This window comes from Ceratotherium simum, chromosome 26 (assembly GCF_057802395.1).
Source record: "Ceratotherium simum simum isolate JZ-2026a chromosome 26, ASM5780239v1, whole genome shotgun sequence".
NCBI lineage: Eukaryota > Metazoa > Chordata > Mammalia > Perissodactyla > Rhinocerotidae > Ceratotherium > Ceratotherium simum.
The window spans coordinates 44,130,605-44,150,744 of record NC_141925.1 but is presented as its reverse complement, the minus strand read 5'-3'; the positions used below and the strand labels follow the sequence as shown (position 1 = coordinate 44,150,744).

At 40.4% G+C, this 20,140-nt stretch overlaps 1 protein-coding gene across 9 annotated transcripts in view; it reads right to left on the bottom strand.

Annotated features, from left to right (window-relative positions):
* The window catches only part of GTF2I (general transcription factor IIi), a 123,434-nt gene that overhangs the window by 6,128 nt on the left and 97,166 nt on the right, over window positions 1-20,140 (bottom strand). For all 9 annotated transcript variants that reach the window (XM_087417779.1, XM_004442101.3, XM_087417781.1 and 6 more), the window contains 8 exons: window positions 18,769-18,843; window positions 4,301-4,402; window positions 4,129-4,194; window positions 3,341-3,524; window positions 2,102-2,160; window positions 1,629-1,709; window positions 1,068-1,151; window positions 534-717 (listed from right to left, as the gene is read on the bottom strand). In XM_087417779.1, coding sequence (XP_087273905.1) covers window positions 534-717; window positions 1,068-1,151; window positions 1,629-1,709; window positions 2,102-2,160; window positions 3,341-3,524; window positions 4,129-4,194; window positions 4,301-4,402; window positions 18,769-18,843 — 835 coding nt within the window. The remainder of the gene's footprint in view (window positions 1-533; window positions 718-1,067; window positions 1,152-1,628; window positions 1,710-2,101; window positions 2,161-3,340; window positions 3,525-4,128; window positions 4,195-4,300; window positions 4,403-18,768; window positions 18,844-20,140) is intronic.

The following is a 20,140-nucleotide window of genomic DNA, read 5'->3' as shown; positions in this document are numbered from 1 at the left end:
TTCCTATACATACATACCTACAATAGGCTTAATTTATAAGTTAGGCACAGGAAGAGATTCACAACAATAACTTCTCTTTAGCGTATCCAAATTACCAGCATCACTACTCTTGTGCTTTGGGACTGTTATTAGTAAAATAAAGGTGACTTAACACCAGCACTGTGATACCTCGACCGTTGATCTGACAACTCAGATGGCTACTATCTGATGGATAAAGGGATGATTCATGTCCTGGGCGGGATGAGGCAGAAGGGCACAAGATTTCATCACACTACTCAGAACGGCATGCAATTTAAAACTTATGAATGGTTTATTTCTGGAATCTCCCATTTAATATTTTCAGATGGTGGTTGACCACGGGTAACTAAAACCTCGGAAAGCGAAACAGGAGATATGGGGGGACACTTTTATTCGTTCATTTCATCATATGGTAAACTTGATTCTGTTACTACATACGAGTGCCTTTTAGAAGGTGACAGCCTCATGATCTCCAGAGTCATTCTTATGACCAAGCGGGGAACTCCCACACTTACCTAATGACTGTGAATTTAATGAACTCAGCAGAATCTAAGATCCTTCTCATGGAGCTGATTTCCAGGTAACTGGGGGCTTTGAAGGACACTCCAGGAGGCATGCCATCGACCACCACACAGCCAGGGTTAATTGTGATTTTCCTGTAGGGAACTTTCACAGGGAAACCCATACCAATAGCTTCACCTATAATGAGACAAACAGCATAAAAGCATAGATTAACCCTCCACCTTAGGAAGTGTTAAAAAGCACATGACCAACATTTATTTTAGGACGTCTTCACTGTTAACTAAGGTCTTTGTACACTTCAAACAACCTTACATTCAATTTTATTCACTTTGATGTTGACCATGATCAACAGTATGACACATTTAATGTTTCCTTATTAAAGAACTTTAGTAAAACCAAAATACTTATTTTTTAACTTTATTTTCTTTTATATAGGAAGATTACAACTATGTGAGCACAATCTGTTAAAATCTTATTGAAACAAAATTTCCTTATTGCAAGCTGTACTATGCAAATGCAAAACTTACCAAATTTTCGACTGAAGAGGTCATTAACTTGTTCTCTTAGCTGTCTAGCCTTTTCAACTTTTGACAGTCTTTCATTATCATCATCTAAAAAAGTTAAATAGAAAATTCATAATTTAATAATGCAATTCTAATTTCAAGTAAATTTTTGCGTGCTCTGTGCAACTCGTTTTATGTTTTCAGAATATTTAAGTATTTTAAACTAAAGAAGAATGAAATAATTTAACCAAATGATTTAACAGTAATATCAAATTGAAAATTCTACAACTTTATTCGTGTTATAAAGAGCTTTACTTGCTGTTTTATACAGATATTTTTAAACAATACACTAGGCATCCGTGCGGCCAACAGATTTCAGCTCACGCCAAGTCCAATAACTGCCCAGAGCTATTTAGACACAAACTGACAAGGTGGGGTACTGGTTCACAATCCCTGTGGGGCTGCAGAGGGGACTGCAGCCCTATGCAGTGCACTCGACACCCTGGGACAACCAGAGCAAACCCAAATCACGTGTCATGAAAGTGAGAGCCCCCGCCAACCAGGATAAAGGCAGAGAAATCATACCTGGAATTGTCACCTGAATGATGTTAAGATCTTCAACACCTGATGCAGTAGTATTAACACTGGGCGATGAATTTATTTTTCCTTAAAACAGAAACTTAAGATTAAAACATACACAAAATGTAATTAAATCTTCTCTAAGAACGTGCTTATAATTCAGACTACTTAAGACAGTACTTTAACCCAACTTTGTTCAAGGTTTGCTCATTTTCATGGAATGTTTTATCATTCTGTGACATTAAGCCTCCTGAAAAGACTGCTTTTCACTTTTTTCTCTTTCTCGTGGTGCTTAGTACAGCATCAGTCACATACAGATTCTCAACTATTAAAGAAGTAAAAATCGTAAACTAGTCACAGCCACAATTTTCAATGAGCTTTCCTGGTTTTATCTCAATAGCTGTTCTTTAAAAAACTGTTTTAGCCATAGCTACAAAATAAATTTCTGACAGCATGTTTTCTGTAGCAAGGACACCTACTTGGAGGGCTCTTAGAGGAGGTGGTGCTCTCCTTAATTGCTGTCTCAAACATCTCAGGCCTAAAAACAAGAAAAGAGAAAAAAACATGTGTGCTAATTATCCAATAGTAAAACATTAAAAAGCAAAAGATCTAAAAACTCAGTTAACTTTCTGTAAATATGCGTTCGAGTTCGAATCTAAGTAATGGAAAAACAGAAATAACATGGTTATCTAAAGGAACACATAGAAAAAGACTAATGATAACTGTGATTGTAACACCCACCCCAGCCCTATCTAGCTTTACCAGCTTCTGCCCGTGGTTTCAACAGATCTTGGAAAGATTCAGTGCTAGCCTTGAGAATGGGAACAGGAAGTGCTCCGTACGCAGGCAGCATGGGAACACAACAGGCTGTGAAAACTTGAGCACAAGAGCCTTTCTCTCTCAGGAAGCAGAGGGCTTAGCTACTGCCAGACCTCTACAAACCTGGCCAAAAGCACAAAAGGTCCCCTTATGCTAAGCAATGTCAGCTCTGATTATGTGACAGCCTTCTGGGTAACTCAAAAGCAAGTGTTAATAAATCAAACATAAAATTTATTTCAATCAATTTCAAGTAATTCTTGAGCATCGATATGTAGTTTTAATTCCAATTATTCCCATCTATTTCAATTGTGTTGGTCTAATTAACAGATCTCCAAGCAAATACGAGAGAAATTTAAAACATTCTGTACATTGGAGAAATAAAAGGGTTTTATAAACACTGAACCACTGCTTAGATTCCAGCGGGATCAACCACTAAAAATATAACAGTGTGTAAATTTAACAAAATCAAGTTGTTTTCCCTCTGGCAAGCTAGAGCACTCCTTCCTTCTTTTAACCAATTATGAAAAACTTAAAACATATACAAAACATATACAGCTTAAAGGACTTTTTCTGACCGTAAGGCTAATTTGGCCCTGCCACAAAGGTGAATCCATGTACTCATCTCTCAGCATCAACAGTATCAACTCATGGCCAATCTCATTGCATCTAATTTCCTTACTGCATTTTTTTTTTTTTTTTTTTTGGTGAGGAATATTGTCCCTGAGCTAAGATCTGTTGCCAATCTTCCTCCATTTTGTACGTGGGACCCCACCACAGCATGGCTTGATGAGCAGCGTGTAGGTCCATGCCCAGGATCAGAACCCACGAACCCCGGGCCACGAAAGAGGAGCATGCAAACTTAACCTCTACACCACCCGGCCGGCCCCTAATTTCCTTACTTTTTAATGATGAACTTAATTTTGGCTTTGTTTCTAAGTATCTTCTCCAGCCTTGGAATGCCAAAAGTAGATGGTCGTCGGAACGGCACACCCTCGGGCAAGCCTTCCACATAAAAATCTTCTGGGAAAGATTCGAACAATGCAAACGGCACTTTCACAGCTTGTTTAAGGCCAAGAGCTTCACCTATAAAACACACACACACATTTCTCTTATTTCTGAACTTTATAACTTTTCTTAAGTTAAATCTTTTTAAAAAATGCATTTTGAATTACATTTTGCAGCTACTAAAATCAAACTCATTTTTTAAAAATCATATTAAATTTTTTTTTTTTTGAGGAAGATTGGCCTTGTGCTAACATCTGTTGCCAATCCTCCTGTTTTTTTCTTTTTTTCTCCCCAAAGCCCCACTACACTGTTGTGTATCATAGTTGTGGAGCTGCAGCTCTTCTATGCGGGACACCGCCTCAGCGCGGCTTGATGAGTGGTGAGTAGGTCCGCGCCCAGGATCTGAACCTGCGAACCACGGGCCACCAAAGGAGAACGCACGAACTTAACCGCTACGCCACCAGGCTGGCCCCAAAAATCATATTAATTTTAATTTTAGAATAATGTCTTCAATTTCTCACCGCTCAGAAAAGTGGGAAAAATTATGAAATTCATGCCTGCAAAACCCACACACTTCCGATGACAGTAATATTTAAATGCTAAACATTTTACTCTACTCAAATTCTTCTATTTTAAAAAAGCTGCCTTGTATTTTAATAATAATGTTTCAAAACAAACTTACCGCATTTTTCATTGAAAAGATTTTCAACTTTCTGTTTTAGGTCAGTGATTTTGGCATTCCAGGCCTCTGCATGTAAAAAAAAACAATAGTTAAAAGTAGCAAAATAAAGTATTTTTATTAATTCCTTTTATTTAAAATGATGAAATTCAAGAGAAATAAAATGCACATTTACCAAAGGAAAACTCCCTCCCTCGAGGCTTGAAGGGAACATTAGAACCATTAGTCTGGGTAGGTGTTCGAACGGCTGAGGTTTGAGGGTTGTTGTTATTAGGGCCTAAAGAGGAATTAAAAAAAAAATCATAGTCAACACACATATTTCATCACGCTTGCTGCTGCTCTGATTTCTCCGAGACACGCTCTTGAAGCCCAGCCTGTACGGGAAAACAGAGTGAAGCTCAGATAGCACATGAGCACTCGGCAACGAGAAGGCACTGCTGCCGATTCTTCAGACACCCACCCACCCTCCTTCCATCTCTACAATCAGACACTTTCCACCAAAACATAATTAGCTTTCTGGTGATCTGAGTTCCTTTCAATTCACTTAATGCTTCACCATGCCCTTTTGGTACCATCTAATTTTTGGTTCCCTACGTTCGTTCTTGAATATAAGCACGACTTCAGGTACAATGGTATTATGTCCACTATGAAGCTTTCCTGTGGACTCTCTCTAGCTGACTCTGACATATCCTCTTTGAATTCTTAATACCACTTCGAAACAATGTTATAGGTAATCAGTTATTTTCCATTAAATGACAATGAATGCTAGTTTTGGTTATTCTTATAAACCCCAGGCCCTGGCCCTTCTTATGCAGGGTTATCTAATGCTTAAACAATAAGCTTGTTTTAATCCAAAGCCTGTCAACAATTTTTTAAAAATAAACAAAAGAGGCGGGCCCCGTGGCTTAGCAGTTGGGTGTGCGCACTCCGCTGCGGGCAGCCCAGGTTCGGATCCCGGGCGCACATCGACACACCGCTTCTCTGGCCATGCTGAGGCCGCGTCCCACATACAGCAACTAGAAGGATGTGCAACTATGACATACAACTATCTACTGGGGCTTTGGGGGAAAAATAAATAAATAAATAAAATTAAAAAAAATAAAATAAAATAAACAAAAGAGCCAAAATAATAGGAAAATAAAAAGAAATTAAGTTTATGCAGTTTTCTTTGGAAAAGAACCAACATTCTAAATATATATCCTGAAACTGAATTTCCCAATTTGCAGAAATGTTTGTAGAGGCTCCAGGCTTCCACCTAAATTACTTTTCTATTGAGTTATCTACTTCCCATGCCTATCATGACAAAAGACGTTTGCTTGATGAACAATTTCTGCGTTAATACCACTAACAGCCAAAAGTACACGCCAGGCACTGTACCAAGCACATTATACATTTTAACTACTTTAGTTTTCACAGGCATCGTTACCATCTCCACTTCACCGATGGAGAAACTGAACCATGGGGGCTACATAACTTGCAGTCGATCACACAGCTGCTAAGTGGTGGAGTTGGGATACCAAGTTTCAGACTCTGGCTCCTCAGTCTTGACCACTACACTCTCTCTGATATACTTGTGGAAAAGAATTTCATGAATCATTTCCTAGATCTAAACAATGGATGGCGGGCCGGCCCCGTGGCTTAGCGGTTAAGTGCGCGTGCTCTGCTGCTGGTGGCCTGGGTTCGGATCCCGGGCACGCACCAACGCACCGCTTCTCCGGCCATGCTGAGGCCGCGTCACACATACAGCAACTAGAAGGATGTGCAGCTATGACATACAACTATCTACTGGGGCTTTAGAGGGAAAATAAATAAATAAATAAAATCTTTAAAAAAAATAAATAAACAAACAAACAATGGATGGCAAATACACAGAATGCATTTGGCCACTCCTATCTTCCTTACTTAGCCTGGATATGGCCTCAGAATCTTTAAGAGTATTAGAGGTGTCTGGTGGGAATGGGGGATGAAGATCAAATTTATCTATCGTTCCCTATAAAATGTCAAGATTTAACATCCAAGCCTTTAATTATTTCAAAACTCCTGAATAAGAAAGTATCATGATGAAAGCAAACTGTTTCTGGACCAGCTGGCTCAAGTAGCCTGGTTTCCCTGGTAGGATAACCATAGAGAGGAAATCAGTACCTTCCATAACCCTAGCTCTATACAAGCTACTAAGGCCATCCAACTAACATAATCCATGCCCATGAAGCAACCTTTTAATAACAACAGAGCAAGACAGGAAGAAACTTGTGATCAGCTGACAGGATTGAGTTGACTGAAATGTCTAGTAATTCTTCAAAATCAATAAGTTGGCATTCTGGTATAAGTATAACATAAGTGAACTAATACTATACACCCACTACAATAGCTAAATTAAAATGAATGACAATACCAAGTACTGTGAGGATGTGTAGCAACTAGAATTCTCATACATTCCTGGCAGAAGTATAAAACAATGCAACCACTTTGGCAAACTGTGGGGCAGTTTCTCAGAAAGTTAAAAAACCAGCAATTCCAACAGAACGATAGCATATGCTACATTTTATACACAAGCGTTCACAGCATCTTTATTAAACAAAGACTGGAAAAAAACCCACATATCCATCAATAAATGTATAAACAAAACATGGTGAATCCATACAATGGAGCAATAGTCAGCAAAAAAAGAGAATACCGAAATACGAAACAAGTATAAATCTAAAAACAATATGCTGAGCAAAATAAGACAAACATAAAATAACAGATATAGCATGATTCCATTTACAGGACATTCTAGCACAGGCTAAAGTATTCTATAGTGACAAAAAGAGCATTGGCGCTTGCTGATGGCCTGGACTGCAAGGGACTGGCGGCTGAGGACTGCAGGGGAAACATTTTAGGGTAATGGAGATGTTCTTTATGTTGGCTACGGTGGTGGTAAAGACATTTCTCAAAACTAGGGCCGGCCCCGTGGCTTAGCGGTTAAGTGAGCGCGCTCCGCTGCTGGCGGCCCGGGTTCGGATCCCGGGCGCGCACCGATGCACCGCTTCTCTGGCCATGCTGAGGCCGCATCCCACATACAGCAACTAGAAGGATGTGCAACTATGACATACAACTATCTACTGGGGCTTTGGGGGAAAAAAAATAAATAAATAAAATTATATATAAAAAAAAAAGACATTTCTCAAAACTCAAACTGTATGATTGAAATGGGTGCATCTTATCGTGTATAACTTATACTGTGTATAAAATGTAATAAATTTGATATTTAATTAAAAATTCCATTTATACGCCTAAAAATACTTCCTTCCTATCACTAAAGTCTTGACAAAAAGTTTCTGAACATAGACACAGCTCTTTACTACTTAAGTCATCTTAAAATACAAACAACTATTTTATGGTATTTTAACAAATATAAATTAAATTCAGAGCCCATTTATAGCACTGGTTAAGTAATACAAAGCTACTACGGGACAAAGTCCTCTATTTATGGCAAGGGATCAAAACGATTTTTGAGTAACTCATCACTGACCTAAACCCTTGAGGAAAGTATAAGTGTGCAAAGTGAGGATTTAACACCAAGATGGCATTTTTACAATTTAGAAACACAATGTTTGGTGTAATAAATGGGTTTATCACCCAACCTAACGAGCATTCCTATCTTGGGTCCCCCTTGCTGATTCCACTGCAAAGCAAGAAAAGCTAAATAATTGAATCGTTCTAGTTAATACATTTATTTGTATTTAATAATCAAATCTTCGAGAAACTAAGCATAGAATTAAAAACAGAGAGAGAAGTCAAGATGGCAGCGTAGGCAGACTCTGAACTCACCTCGTCACGTGGACACAGCCAATTTACAACTACTCGTGGAAAAATTACCTCTGAGACAGAACTGAAAACTGGAAAAGAGGAATGCCTGCAACAAAGGACAATCCTAATCGAGGTGGAAGAGGCAGAAATTCCCTTCTGGAGAGGAAAAAAGCAGCCTTCACAAGCCACAGCGCCTCACGGCCGCCAGGGAGCAGCCCAAAGGTACGCGCCCTCCCTGGAGGCCCGGGGCCCTGATCCGGGGAGCGCCCCAGCTGTGGGCATTATGTGGACCCAGCACAATCGACACGAGTGGCATAATATCTGACTTTCCCTGCTACTAAAACATTGGGGAACACCCCCAGAAAAGCTGGTTCACAAAGAAATTAAAACCGGCTCTTAAAGGGCCCACACGCAAACTCATCCACTTCAGAAAGCAACCTAAAATCACCAGAAAGAAAGGTGCACGGTGCTTTGGTGAAAAGAGACTCACATGATAGGCCCTGAGTGCATCTCGGTGAGAGGTGAGACCTCTCCAGGGACTGGGACAGGGGCGGCGGCAATTGTTGTGGCCTGGTGTAGGCGTGCTGACACAGACGCCATTGGAGTTCTCCCTGGGGCCTGCTAGCCCAAGTCTGCCCCACGCACTAGAGCACCTATTTAATCCAGCTCAGCCAGGGCAGGCAGCCCACCCTAGAGACTAGCCCCAGCCAACAACAAGCCCTCAGGCAACTTGTGGGCCTGTATAGATTGGTGACTGGATTCTCTGCAGCCTGGCAACTGAGGCGACTTCAGTGGGGCAGGGGGTGCACAAGGAGCGGGTGGAGAGTGTGGGGCAGTGGTGGAGTTTGTGGGGCTCCTGGCGTGGAGAGACTGGGTCCACTTCAGGAGGTCGGGGCGCGTACACGGGGTAGGACTGTGTTGACTGTGTGTGTGGACCTGTGGGTGGCAGGGCTTGTCAGCTGCAGAAGACTTGTGCTTCTCAGAGACCCACATAGGGGGTTTGCCCCACCTTCCAAAGCCTGAAACAATTGGGTGCTCCCGTGCCTGAGGCCAGCCCCACCCAGCTGCAATCCTCAGAGAGCTGACAAGAGACATAAAGGCTGGAGGCTTATAGCAATTGTAAGGCCCTGAGCCTAACAACCTGCCATGCTGGGGGCCTACTCACTTAAAAGAAATACTGCAACACAAATGTGGTATTAGAACTTGCAGCCAACTGTGCTGGGGCTCCCCACACCTGATAAAGAGATTGAAGGGCCCACAACAACTACAAGCAGCTGAGCATTACAACAGCTGGCCAAGAGCATAACTCGACCTACCGGGGTGCATACAGGGAGAGCAAACAGGCCACAATAGAAGGACACACGTAGCCCACATAGGGTTCAGCCCTGGAACATTGAGAGCTGAGGAAAGCACACTGCAGGCCTCCTAAGGCATCACTTCTATAAGGTCACCTATCCAAGAGTAGGAGACGTAGCTGACCTACCTAATACGTAGACACAAGCACAGGGAAAGAGGCAAAATGAGGAGGCAAAGGAATACATTCCAAGTAAGGGAACAGAACAAAACCCCAGAAAAGGAACTAAGTGAAACAGAAATAAGCAACCTACCCGACAGAGAGTTCAAACAAAGAGTGTTAAGGATGCTCACTGATCTGGGGAGAATAGATGAACTCAGTAAGAATGTCAACAAAGAAATGGAAGACATAAAAAAGAACGAATCAGAAATGAAGAATACAATACTGGAAATGAAAAATTCACTAGAGGGACTCAAAAGCAGAGTAGAGGATACAGAAGAACGGATCTGCAAGCTAGACGAAAGACTAGAAGAAATTACCCAAGCTGAACAGGTAAAAGAAAAAAGAATTAAAAAGAGTGAGAACAGTATAAGGGACCTCTGGGACAACATCAAGCGCACTAATATCCATGTTATAGGTGTCCCGGAAGGAGAAGAGCGAGACAAAGGGGCAGAGAATCTATTTCAAGAAATAATAGATGAGGGCCGGCCCCGTAGCTTAGCGGTTAAGTACGCGCGCTCCACTGCTGGCGGCCTGGGTTCGGATCCCTGGCGCGCACTGACGCACCACTTCTCTGGCCATGCTGAGGCCGTGCCCAACATACAGTAACTAGAAGGATGTGCAGCAATGACATACAACTATCTGCTGGGGCTATGGGGGAAAAAATAAATAAAATTATTAAAAAAAAAAAAAAAAAGAAATAATAGATAAAAACTTCCCTAACCTAAGGAAGGAAACAGACATCCAGGTACAGGAAGCACAGAGAGCCCCAAACAAGATAAACCCAAAGAGGCCCACACCAAGACACATCATAATCAAAATGTCCAGAATTAAAGATAAAGAGAGAATCCTAAAAGCCCGAAGAGAAAGTCAAGTTACACATAAAGAAAACCCCATAAGGCTATCAGCTGACTTCTCAGCAGAAACCTTACAGGCTACAGGAGAGTGGCACGATATACGTAAAGTGCTAAAAGGAAAAAACATAGCCAAGAATACTCTACCCAGCAAGGTTATCATTCAAAATAGAAAGAGAAATCATAAATTTCGCAGACAAGCCAAAATTAAAGGAGTTTGTCACCAAGAAACCAGCGCTACAAGAAATGTTAAAGGGACTGATTTAAGGGGAAAAGAGAAGACCAGAAATAGGAAAAACTATCTATTTCCATGATAAGAGGGTAATGGATACAAATGCACAAAAAAGAGGTTAGATATGATATCAAAAACATAAAATGAGGGAGAAGGGGAGTTAAAGAGTAGAGCTTTCAGACAGAGGTCAAACTAAAGAGACCATGAATTCTGTATAGAAGGAGAAAGGAAGAGAGGGACTACTAAAACACGGAGGAAAAAAAAAGTTAAAGAATGGCAGTAAGTAGCTACTTATCAATAGCTACTTTAAATGTCAATGGACTAAATGCTCCACTTAAAAGGCATAGAGTGGCTGACTGGATAAAAAAACAAGACCCATATATATGCTGCATACAAGAGACACACTTCAGACCTAAAGACACTCACAAACTGAAAGTGAAGGGATGGAAAAAGATACTCCACGCAAATGGCAATGAAAAGAAAGCTGGGGTAGCAGTACTCATATCAGACAAAATAGACTTAAAAACAAAGACTGTAAAAAGAGACAAAGCAGGGCATTACATAATGATCAAGGGAACAATCCAACAAGAGGATATAACACTTGTAAATATCTACGCACCCAATGTAGGTGCATCTAAACATATAAAGCAATTATTGACATAAAAACAGAAATAGACAGTAACACAATAATAGTAGGGGACTTTAACACTCCACTTACACCAACTGATAGATCATCCAAACAGAAGATCAATAAGGAAACATTGGCCTTAAATGACACACTAGAACAGATGGACCTAGTAGATATATACAGAGCATTCCATCCAAAAACCGAAGAATACACGTTCTTTTCAAATGCACATGGAACATTCTCCAGGATTGATCACATATTAGACCACAAAACAAGTCTCCATGAATTTAAGAAGACTGAAATAATACCAAGTATCTTTTCTGACAACAACGGTATGAAACTAGAAATCAACTATAGGAAGAAAATCAGAAAAGCCACAAAGACGTGGAGATTAAACAAAACGCTACTGAACAACAACTGGGTCAATGAAGAAATCAAAGAAGAGATCGAAAAATACCTGGAGACAAATGAAAATGAAAATACGACATGCCAGAATTTATGGGATACAGCAAAAGCGGTTCTAAGAGGGAAGTTTATAGCAATACAGGCCTATCTCAACAAACAAGAAAAATCTCAAATAAACCATCTAACAATGCACCTAAAGGAACTGGAAAAAGAAGAACAAACAAAGCCCAAAATCAGTAGAAGAAGGGAAATAATAAAAATCAGAGCAGAAATAAATGAAATAGAGACTAAAAAAACAATAGAAAAAATTAATAAAACCAAGAGCTGGTTCTTTGAAAAGATCAACAAAATTGACAAACCTTTAGCCAGACTCACCAAGAAAAAAAGAGAGAAGGCACAAATAAGTAAAATCAGAAACAAAAGAGGAGAAATTACAACAGACACCTCAGAAATACAAAAGATTATAAGAGAATACTATGAAAAGCTATATGCCAACCAATTCGACAATCTGGAAGAAATGGATAAATTCTTAGAATCATACCACCTTCCAAAACTGGATCAAGAAGAAGTAGAGAATTTGAATAAACCAATCACCAGTAAGGAGATCGAAACAGTAATCAAAAACCTCCCCAAATATAAAAGTCCAGGACCAGACGGCTTCCCTGGTGAATTCTACCAAGCATTGAAAGAAAACTTAATACCTATCCTTCTGAAACTCTTCCAAAAAATTGAGGAGGGGGGGAAGCTCCCTAACTCATTCTATGAAGCCAACATTGCCCTGATACCAAAACCAGACAAGGACAACACAAAAAAAGAAAATTATAGGCCAACATCACTGATGAACATCGATGCAAAAATCCTCAACAAAATACTAGCAAATCGCATACAACAATACGTTAAAATGATTATACACCATGATCAAGTGGGATTTATTCCAGGTATGCAGGGATGGTTCAACATTCACAAATCAATCAACGTAATACACCACATTAATAAAAGGAAGGATAAAAATCAATGATCATCTCAATAGATGCAGAATAAGCATTTGACAAGATACAGCATCCATTTATGATAAAAACTCTGAATAAAACGTGGATAGAAGGAAAGTATCTCAACATAATAAAGGCTGTATATGACAAACCCACAGCTAATATCATCCTCAATGGTGAAAAGCTGAAAGCTATCCCTCTAAGAACAGGAACCAGACAAGGATGCCAAGTGTCACCACTTGTATTTAACATAGTACTGGAAGTCCTAGCCAGAGCAATCAGGCAAGAGAAAGAAATAAAAGGGATCCAAATTGGAAAGGAAGAAGTGAAACTGTCACTATTTGCAGATGACATGATTTTATATATAGAAAACCCTAAAGAATCCACCAGAAAACTCTTAGAAGTAATAAACGAATACGGTAAAGTTGCAGGATACAAAATCAACATACAAAAATCAGTTGCATTTCTATACACTAACAACGAAGTAGCAGAAAGAGAAATTAAGAATACCATCCCATTTACAATTGCAACAAAAAGAATAAAATACCTAGGAATAAACTTAACCAAAGAGGTGAAAGATCTGTACACCGAAAACTATAAAACACTTCTGAAAGAAATTGAAGACGACACAAAGAAATGGAAAGATATTCCGTGCTCTTGGATTGGAAGAATTAACATAGTTAAGATGTCCATACTGCCTAAAGCAATCTATAGATTCAATGCAATCCCTATCAAAGTTCCAAGAACATTTTTCACAGAAATAGAACAAAGAATCCTAAAATTTATATGGAACAACAAAAGACCCCGAATAGATTAAGGAATCCTGAGAAAAAAGAACAAAGCTGGAGGTATCACACTCCCTGATTTCAAGATATACTACACAGTTATAGTAACCAAAACAGCATGGTACTGGCACAAAAACAGACACACAGATCAATGGAATAGAAGTGAAAGCCCAGAAATAAACCCACATATCTATGGACAGCTAATCTTTGACAAAGGAGCCAAGAACATACAATGGAGAAAAGAAAGTCTCTCCAACAAATGGTGCTGGGAAAACTGGATAGCCACATGCAAAAAAATGAAAGTAGACCCTTACCTTACACCATACACAGAAATTAACTCCAAATGGATTAAAGACTTGAATGTAAGACCTGAAACTGTGAAACTTCTAGAAGAAAACATAGGCAGTACGCTCTTCGACATCGGTCTTAGCAACATATTTTCAAGCACCACGTCTCACCGGGCAAGAGAAACAATAGAAAAAATAAACAAGTGGGACTACATCAAACTAAAAAGCTTCTGCACAGCAAAGGAAACCATCAACAAAACTAAAAGACAAGCTAACAACTGGGAGAAGATATTTGCAAACCATACATCTGATAAGGGCTTAATCTCCAAAATATATAAAGAACTCATACATCTCAACAACAAAAAAACTACCAACCCAATTAAAAAATGGGCAAGAGACCTGAACAGACATTTCTCCAAAGAAGATATACAGATGGCATGAAAAGATGTTCAAAACATGAACAGACACATGAAAAGATGTTCAAAATCATGAACTATCAGGGAAATGCAAATCAAAACTACAATGAGATATCACCTCACGCCCATCAGAATGGCTATAATTAACAAGACAGGAAGCAACATATGTTGGAGAGGATGTGGAGAGAAGGGAACTTCTCATACACTGCTGGTGGGAGTGCAAACTGGTGCAGCCACTATGGAAAACAGTATGGAGATACCTCAAAAAATTAAGGATAGAACTACCATATGATCCAGCTATTCCACTGCTGGGTATTTATCCAAAGAACTTGAAAACACCAATGCATAAAGATACATGCACCCCTGTGTTCATTGCAGCGTTATTCACAATAGCCAAGACTTGGAAGCAACCTAAGTGCCTATCAAGGGACGAATGGATAAAGAAGATGTGGTATATATACATGATGGAATACTACTCAGCCATAAGAAACGATGAAATCCAGCCATTTGTGACAACATGGATGGACATTGAGGGTATTATGCAAAGTGAAATAAGTCAGAGCGAGAAGGTCAAATACCGTATGATTTCCTTCATTAAGTAGTAGATAATAACAACAATAAACAAACACATAGAGACAGAGATTGGATTGGTGGTTACCAGAGGGGAAGGGGGGAGGGAGGAGGGCGAAAGGGATAATTTGGCACATGTGTGTGGTGATGGGTTGTAATTAGTATTTGGGTGGTGAACATGATGTAATCTATGCAGAAATAGAAGTATAATGATGTACATCCGAAATTTATACAATGTTATAAACCAATGTTACTGCAATAAACAAAAAATAAAAAAATAAGAGTTGTAACAAAAAAAAAAAAAATGAATGGCAAGGGTAAATTTGAGGAATGTATACATACCCTACTAATAAAGACATTAATCACTTCAAAAAAAAAAATTAAAAACATATGTCCATACAAAAACTGGCACATGACTGTTCCACAGTAGCTTTATTCATAGTATCCAAAAAGTGCAAATAACCCAAGTGTCCACCAACTGATGAAGGCATAAACAAAATGTGGTATATCCACACAATGGAATATTATTCATCAACAAAAAGGACAGATACCCTTAGGATGGCTATTACCTAAAAAACAGAAAATAACAGTGGTGGCGAGGATGTGGAGGAATCTGAACCCTTGGTGCATTGCTGATGGGAACGCAATATGATATAGCTGCTGTGGAAAAATAGTACAGCAGTTCCTCAAAAAAATTAAACATAGAATAATCACATGATCCAGTAATTCCATTTCTGGGTACATAACCAAAAGAACTAAAAGCAGGGACTGGAACAGCTGTTTGTATATCTAAGTTCATAGGAATATTATTCCCAATAGCCAAAAGTTAGTTGCCAGGGGCTGGGGTGAGGGGCAACGTGAACAGGGAGTCATTGTCTAATGGGCAGAATTTCAGCTGGGAAGATAGACAACTTCTGGAGCTGGATGGTGGTGATGCTTCGCACAACAACGTGAGTATACTAATGCCACAGAATGGTACACTTAAAAAGAGTTAGAAACGTTAAATTTTATGTTAGTAGATTTAACCACAATTTCTAAAAAGGGGGTAGAAAGGGAACGGAATGGAGTACTGGCACATGCTACAACACAGATGAGCCGGGAAACATTATGCTAAATGAAAAAAGCCAGTCACAAAGGATCAAATATTATACGATTTCACTTACACGAAATGTTCAAAACTGGCACATCCACAGAGACAAAAAAGTAGATTAGTGGTTGCCAGTGGCTACAGGGAGGAGTAGATGGGGTGCAACTGCTAATGGGCATGCAATCTTTCTCAGGGTGATGAAAATGTTCTGGAATTAGATAGTACTGAGGGTTGCACAACCTGATCAATGTACTATAAATTACTGAACTGTATATTTTAAAATGGGGAATTTTATGATATGTGAATTATATCTCAATTTAAAAACAACCTATGAGTTAGGTATTATTCTTATTCCCATCTTACAGATACACTAACTGAAGCACAGAGAGCCGGGATTTAAATCCAAACACCTTGGCATCAGAGTCTGTACTTTACATTATTTCTAATCCTTTTTTTTTTTTTCCCCCAACCAAGAGACTTAAGCAAAAAACTCCTAGGGCATTCTAGAAAGGTTTCTTGCTTTTGCTGACAATGGATCCAGGCAAGGCTCATGTTGCATCTCCTCTACGTCCTGCCTTGAATGCCGACGTGGTCACAGGACCTCGATCTGTCATGTTGGACAGGAAGGAAGGGCCAAGAGGACACAGAGACGCCAGTCTCATCACTGTCGAGCTCCTGAAGGTAACTACCTTCAGGATCTTTTTTATGTAAGAAAAGCATACATGTCTCTATTTGTAAAATCACTGTTGGCTACTATAGAATACAATCCTACATTTGTACTGGGTAACCTTACTTCTATAGGCCTAATCATTTTAACTCATTCTATTAACTCTTCATTTCTCTGTTTTTCTAACATCTAACTGATAACCAAGAGTTTACTTATACTTAGTGAGCTTTGCTGTAACATGCTCAATGGACGAAGTTTAAAAATACAAGTCAGAGTAACTTCCAGAAGTATATCCCCTAATGTGCCAACTATTATGAACTAATTTGTTTTTTAGAAATGTGCTGTTTCTAATATTCTACTGTGTAGTGCCTATAAACATGGTGGGTATTAACTGGCTGTTTCATTTTCCCCCATCTTTAACATTTAATACCCACAGATTAGTTTATTTGAGATCAGGACACCAGGATATACACAATATAACTTTATATAAGTTAGAAAGAAGGCAAAAGTAGAGGAACTAGAATGACTTCCTGGATGGTGTCCTCTGTGTATGGAAGATCTAACGCCTTTCTCAATGTCCAGAATGTTTTAATATGACATAGTCTGTAACTCTACCAGGGTTTCTTACCTCAGCAGTCTCTCCTTTTTGGAGGTCTACACTATTCTCTTCTGCCACCCTTATTCCCATTGCAGAACCCATTGCTATGTTGTAAGATACCTTTTCTACCTCTTAACCTAAGCATGTGTTGTTCAACTTCATGACCCCTTATCTCACATCCCACCTTTCCTCATGAACTCAAGTCTGTCTTCTTCGTGACCTCTGATCTCACAACCCTAGCGAAGTTTTGGGGCCATTACTACTTGAATGGTTTTCCCCAACAATCTATGCAATGAAGACAGCATGGATCAATCATTTCAAGAATACAACTGCTAAGCCTAGAACCAGCTAGTACCAGGACTTCTGGCCAGATCCCTTAACAGTCCCTGAGATGACAAGTACACATGGAACAGGACACAAACCTGCTCCCTCAAACATGAGAGTACATGTCACCACTCAGACCGCTACTCTAGTTAATCAGCATGCTTGCGGGGCCAGCCCAGTGGCGCAAGCGGTTAAGTGCGCGTGCTCCGCTGCGGTGGCCCAGGGTTCCCAGGTTCGGATCCCGGGCGCGCACCGATGCACTGCTTGTCAGGCCATGCTGTGGCGGCATCCCATATAAAGTGGAGGAAGATGGGCATGGATGTTAGCCCAGGGCCAGTCTTCCTCAGCAAAAAGAGGAGGATTGGCAGATGTTAGCACAGGGTTGATCTCCTCACAAACAAACAAACAAACAAAAAAAATCAGCACGCTTTCTCATGCTATGCTCTCTCTCCGCCTGGAGAAATTCTACTTTTCCAGCAAAGGTCTTATTTAAATGTTATCTCTATGAAGCCTTCATCACCCTTTTATGCAGTATTACATTCTTCACAGTGTTGAAATCATTATGGATTCAGGCTCAGGTCTGTCTGGTTCCTCAGTGTCTGTGTCTTTCTACTTAACCAAACACTGCATGCACTTCACTTTTTATTTATGAGCTCCTTTAGGAAAGTATGGCACCTTGTATATTAGAGAGATATTCCTCAGACCTTATCCAAAAGGAAGAAAATAAAGGACTGAATATATTTTAATTGAATTCTTGGCAATTCTGAACAGAAATGATTAAACTGGTGTACAGTATCCAAAAATTGTACAAGGATGCCCGTTGCCTTTCATATGAGAAAACAGGTTCTCTGTGACAAGATAACTAAATGGAGATTAAGGTTCCACTTAATATCAGTACTGCAAACTCTTAATACAACACTTGAAGCTATGTGACAAGAAAGAATTTACCCTAATGAAGTTATCCTTTCCCTCCGCATTAATGAAGAGACAAAAGGAAATATCCATACCTAACAGCAGGTTCAGGATCGTCTATAATATTGTAAGAAGCTTTAATACTGTGAACCTGAAAAGATGAGATCCCCGCAGACCCAATGGGAGTGGAAAGAAGGAATTTAACTTGAAAAAATAGAAGGAACTAGTTTAATCCAAGGTACTGCTGTTTAAATCATCCCTAAACTGTCTTTCCTGAAAAGAATAGAAAAAAAGGGGGATGAAAAAGACCCCTACATGTCTCTCTCTGCACCCTTACATAACTATTAGGAAAGAAAACCATTTTAGAAATTTTCTTGCAAGGAGTTTACAATATGCTCCAAGAACATCATGTTGACTGTTTTGAAGATTTCAGTTAGAAACATCATCACAGGTAGCTATCCACACCTAAAACCAGTTTTGTAAAAACTCATTTACATAAAATATAGAGAGTAAGCTGAAGAATCAACAGATCAGATCTAACTAGTGAAATGGAAGATCAACAGAAACACTGCACAGAGTGGCCTTACCTTCCACAGTGACCTCAATTTCAGGAACTTTTGAATTACTCCCCGGGCTTCGTGGTCTTTTCGGGGACTGCAAGGCTGCAAAGTAAGCACACAATCACTTTTGCATATTATTGAAAAAAAAAACCCTGAGTAACATCAGCATCATGGTGGAGTGAGCTTAGACTCTCCCCCGCAAGACAAAACAAAAAGCACACTCATATACCAACAGAGGCCATTTACACAACACAAAACATGTCTGCGAGGCCCACGTAGCCGCACATCTGAAGGTGGAGGTGCTGGAACCCCTGAGGAAATGGAAGGAGGTAAGGAGAGCTCCTCTCCTTCCCCAACGACAGCGACCCTGGGACTGGGACCATGCAGCTCCAGCTCTCCTAGAGAGAGCGTGGGAGTGGCCCTCTGCGGGAAAACCATCGCTCTCCAAGTTCTCTCACAGCCTGTGGGAAATTCCCATACAGGGCAGACTGAACTGTTGTGGGGGCGTCTTCATCAAGCTAGCACCCCAGGAGAGCAGACAGCGAGGCAAGAGCGAGAAGCCCCTGGAATCAGGCAGGTGAGAGAAAGAGCCCCTGCCCTCTGAGACCACGCAGCTCTCAGAGAGAGAGTGGCGGAGTGGCCCTCTGCGGGAAAACCATTGCTCTCCAAGTTCTCTCACAGCCTGTGGGAAATTCCCATACAGAGCAGACTGAACTGTTGTGGGGGCGTCTTCATCAAGCTAGCACCCCAGGAGAGCAGATGGCGAGGGAAGAGCGAGAATCCCCCGGAATCAGGCAGCTGAGAGAAAGAGCCCCTCCCCTCTGAGACCACGCAGCTCTCAGAGAGAGAGTGGCGGAGTGGCCCTCTGTGGGAAAACCACTGCTCTCCAAGTTCTCTCACAGCCTGTGGGAAATTCCCATACGGAGAGGACTGAACTGTTGTGGGGGCGTCCTCATCAAGCTAGCACCCCAGGAGAGCAGATAGTGAGAGAAGAGCAAGAAAACCCCAGGATCGGGTATGTGAAAGAGAAACCCCTCCCCTCACCCAGAGCACCAGCAGAGCTGGTCAGCCAGAGTACCTGCGGATCACAGCAGGCTCAGAATACACAGCTCTTGACCCCCACCCAGAGGTGGCAGGAGGAAGCTGAAACCAGATGTCTTCAGAATAAGGAAAAATAAGCCCACGCCCTCAAGCACTATGCAAAAATATATTAGATCTCCAGACCAGAAGGAAAATGACAAGCACCAGGAAATCAATCCTGAAAGCACATAACTTTATAACCTACATGACAGAGAATTCAAAATAGCTATCACAAAAAAGCTCAACGAACTACAAGAGAACACAGATAGACAATTCAATGAAGTCAGGAACTTCTTCACAAAAGAGACTGAAACTATAA